Source organism: Cinclus cinclus, chromosome 2 (genome assembly GCF_963662255.1).
Source record: "Cinclus cinclus chromosome 2, bCinCin1.1, whole genome shotgun sequence".
In the NCBI taxonomy this organism is placed as follows: Eukaryota; Metazoa; Chordata; class Aves; order Passeriformes; family Cinclidae; genus Cinclus; species Cinclus cinclus.
In genome coordinates, this window is record NC_085047.1 from 43,002,261 (window position 1) to 43,014,484 (window position 12,224).

The 12,224-nt window shown below is 36.7% G+C and overlaps 1 protein-coding gene across 1 annotated transcript; it reads right to left on the minus strand.

Annotated features, from left to right (window-relative positions):
* Window positions 1-1,962: 1,962 nt before the first annotated feature.
* LOC134057585 (collagenase 3-like) lies at window positions 1,963-8,748 on the minus strand. The gene is made up of 10 exons (XM_062514574.1): window positions 8,614-8,748; window positions 8,272-8,513; window positions 7,031-7,179; window positions 6,806-6,931; window positions 5,745-5,906; window positions 5,049-5,166; window positions 4,000-4,133; window positions 3,493-3,652; window positions 2,631-2,734; window positions 1,963-2,087 (listed from the first exon to the last, which is right to left on the minus strand). The coding sequence occupies exons 1-10, from the start codon at window positions 8,734-8,736 to the stop codon at window positions 1,987-1,989; spliced, it is 1,419 nt and encodes a 472-aa protein (XP_062370558.1). The 5' UTR covers window positions 8,737-8,748; the 3' UTR covers window positions 1,963-1,986.
* Window positions 8,749-12,224: the final 3,476 nt, after the last annotated feature.

The following is a 12,224-nucleotide window of genomic DNA, read 5'->3' on the forward strand; positions in this document are numbered from 1 at the left end:
AACAACTAGCCCTTATGGAAGATTCATTATTCTTTAGATAGAATTTTTCAACAAGTCTTTTGACTGAGAAAAATGAGAACTAAGTTTATTTGTCCAGAGCCTTATTTCACTGTCAAAGTAATTAAGCGAAACTTCAGCCCAATATCAAACATTATTTTTTTCAGGCACACTCTGTCAAAAATTTTTATATGAAACTGAACTAAATTATGCTTGTTATGCTTAGACAATTGTACTGACTTTCCCCCCCAGCAGTTTTCTCAAGATTATATCATAGAACAAAACTTTAATTTTAGTACACTTCAAGTTTTTAATTTTGTAAAGGGTATTTTCCAGTTCTATTTCCATGCATTTCTTTTAAGCATAAGTCTGGAATTCATTTGTTCACAATTTTATGTTTAGAAGAGACCTCTCAATCTGTTAGGTTATCTCAACCAACCATCAACGTTGTATGAGCCACAGAATTAACCACACCTAGCCCACCAATAAATAAGCCTGGTCATTTACATCTGTTTAAAGATACTAAATTTTGGTGAGTTTTGCTTGGCAGGCCTGGCTGATTGATTGACTTAGGGGTTGTTATTGAGAAATTATTTTAAAGGGTTTTTTTATTTATATAAATAGTTAACATTTAACATTCAAACTAATGTGTAACTGTTTCCCCCCATATTTCTTAACAATTTCTCATTCTTTCTGTATTGACAAGGAATAATTCCAGTTTAGCTCTTATTTTGCAGATTTGAGGCATCTATCTTTCTATTTTTCACTCTTCTGCCTACCTCCCCTTCTCTTTCTATAAAATTGTTTTTCTTGAAGGGTCGAAAAACAAATAATATTTTTAAACAGAGGTGAAAATCTTAAGAATAAAATGCACAGGTTAGGGGCCTTGATTTCTTTTGCCCAATAGCTCTGTATTGCTTCTGTGACAAGCAGCATAAAAACAATTAAATAATTTCACAATGTAAATTTATTCCTCCAGTTTATTTAATATCATTTTTTAAAATCAAAGTCATCACAGTCCCACATAATTTGCATTGATTAAAACAAAACAGAACGAAACAAAAGAAAATCTTACAATATACTGAAACAACTGATAAGGATATTAAAAGAGCGGCCAACATGAAAAAATATATTATTTTTAATATTTTGCTTTGGGTGTTCAGGTTCTCTTCTGGCACAGGCATAACCTCTATAAATATCACTTCTGTTAACAACAGCTGAAAACATCTGGGCTGTGATACCAGATATAGCATCCTGCATGGTTTTAACCTGCATGATTCTCTTGTTGCTGCTTCCTTCTGGTTACCCCATTATCATACAGGCTTAGGATTTCTCCAGGGAGTACTTTTCCCTTTTCCTAATTTCCTGTCTGCTTTGTAATGACATCTCACTGCTTCTGTACCTTCTCCTTGTTCTAAAGATGACATGGGCTTCTGCTTCCAGGGGGACATTCCTATTCAACACAGTCAAATACTTTTGAATTCCCAAACTTCATCATTGCTGCTTGGTGTTGCTTGCTTAGGAAGTCACTGTGCAGTCCTCACTCATTCACTGCACATCTGAATTCCCAGTATATTAAAAGGAATTTCAAAAAGGGAAGGATTAGTTTAAAAATATAAAGCTCCTGGGTTTACCAGGTCTATTTCTTGGGACATGCTAGGAGATCCTTGCAAGGTGTTAGGTGTGCTCAGAATACTGGGAATCAGTTCATGAAAGTGTGTGATGTAACCAGCATCACTTCAATACTAGATAAACTTTAAATGCTGTAATACACCTTGAAATGCTAATGACTTCTTTTCTCCTTTCCTATTAAGTTAAATCAATTCCACACTGACATGCAGCTGTGTAAGTTCATATATACAGTGTACATTTGATGGTAGGTCGCCTAGTACCTGTTCATAGAACCTTGCTGTCCTTTGGTAAACCTAAATGCCCACTTTATCAATATTCCCATGTGCTACAAGCTGCTCTGCAGCCTATAACATGTAATTAGCACCAAAAAAGGGAGTTAGTATGCAGGACACGGACAATTCTTTGACTCCAGATGCTATATTCAAACTGCAGTGGTCCATTGAAGAAGTAGAGGTAACCTAAGGAAAAATCAAATTAAAAAGAATTAACAATAAGAAACTGTGTTGTCATATCAAAATTATCCTTAACATAGTAATTACCTTCTTTTAATTTTTAATAACCCAAATTAAACATTCTCATATTTAGAGTGCTGAGCTAAATTTTTTAAAGATTCTCATTCTATTTGCTAGAGGTGGATCAGAGTTTTAAAATGACTGATGTTCTTCAATCTCGTGTCAAATTCTTACTGCACTTCATCAGGAAAATACAGGGTTGTATTTTAATTTTTAAGAAACTGACTCAGAAACGTTCCCTGAAAAGCTGGATGGGCTCCAGTTACTACATTATAATACTTCTACATTAAGCATGTCACTTTAGGCTCCCTAAGCAAGGAGCTCTTTTTTTGGCCAAAGCACAATTCATATCAGAAAACTGATTCAGTCTCGAACAGAAGTGATGATGTAAAGAAATTTAAACTACAAATGCAGAATCTTCTACAAGACATTAATCTCAAGTTTCAAGGTCAATTAATTGCAATAAGGTTTCATTATCAGATTATGTACCATTTCTTTCATAGACTGCATCCACTTTGTCACCAATTCCTGCGAATTCTTCCTCTATCAGCCTGGGGTAGCCTTCTTCCATAACCTCTGCCTCTTCATCATAACTATATTAAACACAAAATAAATAAAAAAAAAAACCAGGGGATTTAAACAGCCTGGGAGATTGGCCTGTGCCCTTTCAATGTTTTGAAGTTGCCCACACTCAAAGTAAGCCATCAGTCTTTGGGTGCTTTCTGTCTAGTGCAATGGTAAAATGCAGGGTGATAAACAGGGCACACCTCCACCTGAAGTGGAATAAACACAAAGCAAATAGAGCTACATTTTTAGAACTGATTTATAAAGTATGCATTTTATGGAAGTTATTGTACATTTATGGATGTATTGGTACTCTTAACCTATCCTGAGGCTGCTTGGACCAATGATAGTGGGAAGGGATAGTAATGTTTTAATTATGCACAAGACCTCGTTGTGAGCCTCACTCATGGACAGTAAAAAAGAGACACCTTAGGGTGGGCCAGATTTCTTACTCACAGCACTGATACCATTTCATGTCACATGAGCAACTCAAGGAACTGAGATGGGAAATTTGTCTGGCAGGCATGACCATATTAGAAAGTCACCTAGATTAGAACACTTTGTTCTTATTTCCTTACACTCATTCAGCTTTTAAAATCCGTGTTCATATTTTTTATAAAAGTCTTGCAGACACAAAAGCCTTACAGACACCATTACAACATGTTGCACAATGAAAACCACAGACTGGATTGGCCAAGATGCCTGGTTTGAACCAAACTCCTGATCTTTCCATACATCTGGACAGGTTATGAACTAGGGACATGAAACTGGGCTGTCTCCAGCTTACCTCCAGTACTTATTTCCAGTAAAAAAGAGAGTCTTTCCGGTGTCTTTGACATGGACGGCTGCATCTATTCTTTTCATTTCTTTGGGGAATCCCATTTCATATATCTTTTTAGGGAAGTCTTCAACTATGTCATAGCCATTCAAAGCCCAGACTTTCTTTCCTGAAAATATGAACAAAGTATGGGTGAGTCTTTTATAAGGACTCAGCTTTGAGAGAAGAATAAAATGAGGAAACGATGATCCCTATTTTCATACAACAAACAGATCCTTAGGTCACATACTCAGTAGGTATTAGACTATTTGTACTAGGATTCTGGGCATCCTAACTAGATCGTTCATCTTGTAATTCACTGAAAATTTTATGTGCATGAGGTGAAACTTTATTTTTCAAGCAAGGAAAGTAGGACGTTTTATTCTTCTTCTATTAATTTTTATTGATCTTTACACCACCTGTTGAGCTTGATTAAATATGTGTATTTTTCTGCCAACAACAAAATGGAAAACTCACCTTTAAACATGAACACAAGATCTTTGATGGGGTTTTCATAAGCTGCATCTATTTTGTTTGGAAGCTCTGGCCAAAAGGACTTAAGCAACACCAGTTCTGCCTCAACCATCTGAGGGTGAAGTCGCCAGAAAAACCTAGTTCAGAAAATGAAGATATATTTTATATCTCTTGTCAGACTGTAGAATAGCAGTATTTTTGATGTGCTATAGTTAAAATAAATTACTGGTGAATTAATGGTTATCATATAATAGAATGTTGAATAGACAGAGCCCCTTTCCTTTCCTTTCCTTTCCTTTCCTTTCCTTTCCTTTCCTTTCCTTTCCTTTCCTTTCCTTTCCTTTCCTTTCCTTTCCTTTCCTTTCCTTTCCTTTCCTTTCCTTTCCTTTCCTTTCCTTTCCTTTCCTTTCCTTTCCTTTCTTTCCTTTCCTTTCCTTTCCTTTCCTTTCCTTTCCTTTCCTTTCCTTTCCTTTCCTTTCCTTTCCTTTCCTTTCCTTTCCTTTCCTTTCCTTTCCTTTCCTTTCCTTTCCTTTCCTTTCCTTTCCTTTCCTTTCCTTTCCTTTCCTTTCCTTTCCTTTCCTTTCCTTTCCTTTCCTTTCCTTTCCTTTCCTCACAGCTATCAGCTGCAGACCATTTCTGTCACTCACATGGTGATAATCTCAAACAATAACAAATTTTAAGCTTCTTTCATTTACAGAAACACTGCTGTCCCATGTGAAGCTCCTGAATGCAGTAGAACTTCACCCAAATAAAAACAAATTTATGCTTGTTGAAGAAAGTCCCATGAATTTAAAAATGTGTACAAAAATATCAGTCTTCAGCCATTTTATCTTCACATCATATTACTGGGCAGTCAAGTCTGTCATTGCATTATAAATCCTGACTAAAAAGACAAATGATGCAGTTTCTTAAGAGACATCTATATTGATTTGTACTCTTTTAAATGTACATTTACCCAAATCTTTAGTAAAAAAAAACAAAACTGAAATGGTGCTTTTGCTTGCTCAAACTTTATCCAGTACCCACCATCCTTGACATGGAAGTGTCTTTACCTGTCCTTGAAGACCAGCATTTCTCCACGAAGTTCTGTTATTGCATCAAGTGATAATTCTACATCACATTTATCAGGTGTTTTGGGATGTTTTGGGTTGGGATCTTTGTCTCCAGCACCTAGGATGATAGCATATGATGTAAGCTTGACCTTGTTAATTTTCTGTCTGTTAGTCATGATATTGAACAGAACAGGGAGGATCTCCCAGGAGCATGATGAATCCAGACAAAATGGGTAAAAAATTTTTACTGGGAAAATCTGTTCTCTCTTTCCTCTAGCCAAATGCATCCATGAACTTTGCAGTTCAAGTGTGCTGCAAAGTTGTTAAATGAACTTGCTTTCTTTATCCCAAGTTTTGTAGGTCTCCAAAAATTTTATGCTTTCCATAATGAAACATGGATAGTTCTGTCTCTACCTTTAGACTCTGTTTTACCTTCTCTTTTCAGGCAGGTCAAAAAGTACAAGAACTCTGGTCCTCATCACCTACCATTAAAAGAGACAGCTCAGTGACCAACTGTGTTCTACAGAATTACTTATTTTTTTCCCTCTGAACTACTAAATCTAAGCATCTCCTGTTCCAGTGAATCTTTCCTCATCAGATGTCACTGAACATCTGCAGCTCACAGTAATTGTGCCATGCATCTGCAGCAGGCTATAATGATACAGGAGATAAAAATTATATATTATAGAGACTTACCATAGAGCTCTTGGATCCCTTGCACATCGTCATCAGGAAGCACAAAACCAGTTTTTCCAGTGTATGTGTAGATTGGGAACATCAAAGCTCCAGGGTCTCTAGAGTGTTCAAGTCCCAGGGAATGCCCAAATTCATGGGCAGCAACAAGAAACAAGTTGTAGCCTATAAAAAACCACAGCAAAAGTAAATGTGTACCTCCTTGCATCACCATACTTGACCCCGTGCTTTAACATATGGGACAATGAATGAGACAACTGAATACATGGAGAAATTCTGCATAATTCATGAAATCAAAGAAGGGTTTGGGACCTTAAAGACTACCTAGTTCCAACCTCTCTGCCTTGAGCAGGGACATTTTCCACTAGAAATAATTGCTTGTCATTTTTGAACTATGATGGGTTTTGCATTCATAAGGGCCTGAGAGATCTAGTGCCTCATAGCTGGTGTTCAGCCTAACTCTTACATGACACTGTTACTGTGTAGGGAGATTTTGATTTCTTGAAATTTCTTAGCAACACAGGAAAGCTCTAGGGTGAAGTCTTGGTCCTTCTCAAATCAAGAACATTCTTTGTTGAGAAGTTACCTGCAGTAGAGAGTCCATATTATTTTCAGTATTGCAGAAATTACCATTAATGCCAGGAGGGGGATCTAATCCAGTGCTGAAAAAATTTGTGTTTTGTTCTATTAAACTCTGGCCTCAATAGGCAAGGTGATGAATTTTCAAATTAAATGCAAGCAGATAATGTGCAGCTGAGATATGTTTCCTATAGGCTTCAGTAAGCAATTCCCATCAGTCTGTGATCAGAACTAGCTGCCCTTAGTGAAATGCCAAAATGATAAAATCTTGTTTGTGTCATTTTTAAAAATCACTTCCTAAAATTTATGCTATGCACATGTTAAACTTCCATTTATGACTGGAGGTTAAACTCAGCATTTTATGTGTGAACTGTGAACATAATGATGAACAAACAATAAACAGGGAACAAACTGTCTACGGGTATCAAACAGGGATAAATTTTCCATCTTTTACAATTTCAAAGAAACCCAGGAATTCCTGTTACCTTTAGAATCATCTGACCAAACTTCATCATCATCAAAATGAGCATCTCCTCCATAGTCTGGGCCTGGGGGAAAAGCATGTGCCAGTAATCCAGAGGGTCCATCAAAAGGATAAAAGTCTCCATGTTCTACAAAGCAAAATTCAAACCAGTTAAATTAATTACTCCATCTTATGTATGTAAGAATATAGTTCACATATAAAATAAAAACAATTGTTTCTGCGTTACCTTTGGTGCCAAAGGAGATCATGATATCAGCTACACCACTTCGTATTCTGGTGAAGTTCAGTGGCGTCACATCAGACCAAACTTTAAATGCTTTTTTGAAAGCTCTGTCTACTTCATTACGTCTCAGATCTGAAGTGTAATTCATAATTCTGTCAAACAGATTAATATCTCCAGTTAATTTGTGTGAATTGAAGAAATATGCAACACACTTTTATTTGACTGTACACCTCACTAAGCTTTTGCTCTTTTCATATGATCTTATAACAAGGAGCTTAGCAGCTGCATAAAATATTAAATAAATAAACATTTCTATCATCATTAAAATAATTCAGAGGTATCTGAAATGATCTAACAGCTTTCTGTAATTGGTTTTCTGTGCACCAGAAGATTTAGAAAGTGACAGATATATTAAGTATTAAGTAAAATCATATCAGTAACTTTGAAAATTTTTATATCATATTAAATATCTCATGATCCTCACTTGGAGGAGCAAAACATTACCCAAAGTGATTTTTATAGGCTATAATTGTCCATATTAAAATAACATTTATCACTAGCTATGGAACAAAGAGATTTTAGTGATTTCTTATTTGGGATCTGCTAAATAAACTCAGTCTGTAGCTGTTGAAAGCCCCAGTTATATGACCTTTCAGATTTAAAGGATAAGTATCTACCCTGTGAACTGTCAGCCCTTCACCTCCCAAGGTCAAGTTTTCTGAGGTTGTATCACAGGGATTTGTCTGAGCAAACACAGAACCTACATCTGGGATGTGAAATGGAAGAGCCTGTTCCCACAGTCGCACTACACAGACTGGGATGCATCTACACTGCTCTATCCAGCACAAGACAGAAGCAAATACTAAATCAGGTCCAAAGAGAGCTAAGGAGTGACCCAGAGAAGTGCATTATCTGAGCCCCTAGCCCTGTTTCATTTGTCACCGTGGATGTGTCCTGAGTGTCTATATGGAGGCCAGATGGGGAGTTGCTAGCTTACAGCACACCAGGTTTCCTTTTCCACGACAAAGTGCAATGGAAAAAATTCTTGTTTACTTCCTTGGGCTGCAATGTAGGCTGGGAGCACCTTTCCAAAAGTGGGGATGTAAAGGTTTTAAACTGCAACATTAGTTTTGTCAAACTCATATGCACCTTTCTCATATCAACTTGATATACTGAGAAACCCACTGGACAATGCACCTGGAAAGAAGGTAATAGTAATAACACTCAAAATACCAGGCATTTACCTGTATGTCAAATTCATTTTTGACCATTTGAGTTTTCTAGGGAAAAAGTTATATTCCCCCACATCTGGGACACCACATCTTGGTTTCTGCATCAGCTCATATGTTTCTTCATCTAGTTTGCCTGTCACCTCCAAGCCAAAAAAAGCTTGCATTTCCCGAAGTTTAGCTGCCATTGTGTTTCCACTCTTCCTCATTATTCCAGCAGGATTCGGATGGAGATCATAGTGAGTCCTGAGATAGCGCTAAGATGAGGAAAAGGAATAATAAGCCAAATTTCCAAACAGTTGTAACTGCACAGATTACTGTTACTGGAACATGCAAATGAATTATTTTATACCGTACCTCTGCAAACTGAAGGTCCTTTTCTGTGAATTCATGGCTGTCTTCAAGGGGAATAGGGATTGTCAGGCAAAATGACAAACCCAAAAAGAAAAAGAAAACAGCTGGAAGTCCTGATTGCATCATGTTGGATTTCTGAAGTCTGAAGCCCTGATGTTTCAGAGAGCAGCTACCTTTGCTTTTATAGTCCCAGCCCAGTGAGTCACAACTTAGGGACAAGTTAGAACTTCCTTGTTGCTGGAAGTAAACATGCTTAGATGGCTGGTTTGTTTCCCCTCCCTGACACTGTGGTTTAGGCATCCGTCCTCCAGCTGAGGGCTCTGAAACTGTATCCTCTATAAACATGAAGACTCTGAATATTGACATAGTCTGTGGGAAGAAATGGGCAGAAACAAACCACACTTTTTGATTATTTTGCAGTAACTTGCACTGGCAATAACTGGCAACAATGCTGCAATAACTTACTTTTGTTTGACAGAACTTTTCTTTTTTTTTTTTACCATTTGATAAACTATAAAAATACATAACAAGGGTCATTATTTTTAAAGTAAATTCTGAAACTTTTTGGTAGTTACACTAGTTCAGCAGCAATTTTTAGTGAAATAACATTATAGAATATACAATATGATTTTGTTCCTGTAAAGAACTATGACTCCATAGCTTTAACAAAAATTTTATTTCAGAGATCCTTAAAGAGAATTTCTATCTGTATTATATGATACTTTACTGTCTGACATATTCAAAACCAGAAATGCTAAATATCAGGAAATAGTTAAGAACATTTCAAAGCACTTTTTGTCAGTAATAAAGCAGGACTTGTAGAGTGACTAATTCATACAATATATCTAAAAAAACTGAATTTAATTTATTTTATGAGAAGATGAAAACCACAGATCAATGAGAGAGATAATACTTTGAGAGAGGTGATCTACCAGCTACAGGTAGGCAATGGATGTGTGTGTCTAGAATAACAAAAAAAAATATTTTTTTTCTTATGAGGTGGATTGTAGGATAAATCTGGCATTATGACCGAGATGGTCATTACTATACCTCAAACATAAAGGTTATTTCTATCTCCCCAGGATCACCACAACTTCAGCTCCTGCTATAACTCATCATATCACCTGCTGACAAGCACAGGTCCAAGGGGAGACATGGTTTCTGCTGAATTTGCCTTGCTCTTTCATAGATAATTTCTTTTGCCTGTATGGAAAACCTCAGGCAGCTTTCTGGTAGACACTGGTACTGGCATCCTGGAATACGCTACCCTGACATGGATGTTCCCTTGTTTACAAAACAGGAAAAGGACAAAAATCAGTGAAGCTGAATGTGTAAAAGCTCTGTTACTCAAGCAATGACAGCTGTGTGTTTTATGACAAACAGCAAAAGTAAATAAAGATGAGAAGAACTTGTTACGTAGGCTGTTTCTGCCACTCTGCCCATCTCAGCCACTTCTAAAAATGGTTACACCACATAGGAACAGACAACATCTACTAAAGCAGTTTGTATATTCTCTTTACATTGTCTGTCAGCAGCGCTGAGACTTTTACTCAGCAGTGGACATAAAGTCTGTTAGTTATTCCACCTTCTTGAGAAATGCTCTCCCCTGAAGTGTTTCAGGACAAGCACTAGATCCATACTGCTGATGCTCTCACTGCACTGCACTCCTTGTTAATGCAGACTCCCAGATGATGTATGCATCCCATTCCTTACCCTCCAACATATCTGTACTGATATTTGCAGCATTGCTTTTGTTGATGTTGGGGTACCCAATTAGCAGATAAGCAGTGTTTATAGTGTTTCATGCCTGCTATGTGTGGGACTTAGGAACAGTGGTGCTGCTTTGTCATGTTTTTTTTTTTGTCTGTAAGGAATGCTTTCCTGGAGACCATGAATTTTACTGCTCTTCACAGCAGTACCAGACATAGCTCAGAAATCTATGAGCAAAATGAATAGCTTAAAAGTACACAGGTAACATTCCTGTGAACTCCAAATTCTCTGAAATTAGTTTTCTTATACACAAAGAAGCACAATTTTATACCATCACTTGTGTATCACTGCCCCAGATTTACCAGATTTAGTTAAAAGTTTTTTATTCTGTATGAAGTCCTTATATGACTACTCTTTTCCAGCTCAGATATTGGAATCTTTGCTTCTGGAATAGGAGAAATTAATTTCATAACCAACTCTTACTGCAAAAATTTGATCAGTCCATTACACTCAAGGAGAGGATGATCCCAAATTATTCCTCAGTGGTTTCAGGTTTGCCTTAATAAACATAGGCTAGCTAACTGCTAATTAAAGGCAAAACCAAGTATTCAGAGACAATATTTGAATGATATAAATGTAGAACTGAAAAAAATCTGTATTGGCTCAAGAGTAAAATTAAAAAACAGTGTTAGCCTATCCAACAATGCTCCAAGGAGACATGCAGCCCTGCTCTTAAAAATGCTTAAGCTGCATTCAACAAAGCAGTAGTAATTATAATTGTCTTGCATGAAGAGAAATGTTATATTGGGCAGGGAAGAAAATTTTCCACTTTCTGTGATTTTTTTTCCACAAATAGTCTGAAGTCCTTTGAAGTTCACTATGAAATCTCTTTCAAAAATTTTGCTTTTGAAACCTTCAGAGAGCTGCCCTGAGGCATTTCCAAAGAATATTTTTAAAAAACGGGCAAAGTAATTACAGGAAAAAAACAGAACAGGCAGCTTTTCTGAAAACAGCTTCTCTTTGTGTAAGAAAAGATGAGCAAAGCTGGATCTTTGCTACTGCAGGAAAATGAAATGAAATAAACAAGTGGAGAGATAGTCCACTGTAGTGAACAGGTTCTACATGTGAGTAGAAAAACATACAGAGAGAAAGAAAAGCAGGGAGTCTGTAGCTGTTTCATCACAGGGAGTAAATCCAAATGCCAAACCTGAAGTTGGTTTCTGAAAGATTGTGCAAATGAGCCATGTGAGAGTGTATTATGGCTGAAACATATTTTCAGAACATTCAGTTAAATCCTTTGAGAATCCTGGCAATGTGAAAATACAGAATCCAATATGTTTTCTTACATGTTTTATTGCTATTTACACTACTTCAGTGGCCAGAAGCCTATATTGAGAAAAGGATTTTTGTCTTCTGCAGACAGAATGAAGAAACAATGGTGAAAAGGCCATGAAAGCAAGTAAATAAAAGACTCAAAGAAAATGAGCTGTATTACCCCTTTTCGGAAACAGTGTCACAGATTTAGTGTATGATGGTATTTTTAAGGGGAGATAAAGTCTTGGCTGAGTCTTGACTTGAACTAAATAGAGACCTCTGAAGTTGCTATTACCTTTATATATAGTGACTCTTCAAAACCTCAAGCAAAGAAAGTTTCTAAAGTTGGCACTGGTAAATGATAATGTCAAAGACAGCCAGTGTTGGGTACTGTAAGATGTAAATCTGTGGATCAGGTGATGCTACTGTCTGAGTTAGAAAATTAATTTAAAACTGTGAAGAGAGGTGTAAACGAAGGTAAAAACAGTCAGCAGTGGTTCATAGACCTTGTGATGACCCCAGCACAACCAGGCTAGCCTGGAAAGTTTTATTTTAAAAGCTCTGAAACCCACAAAACTGCTGAATAGTAA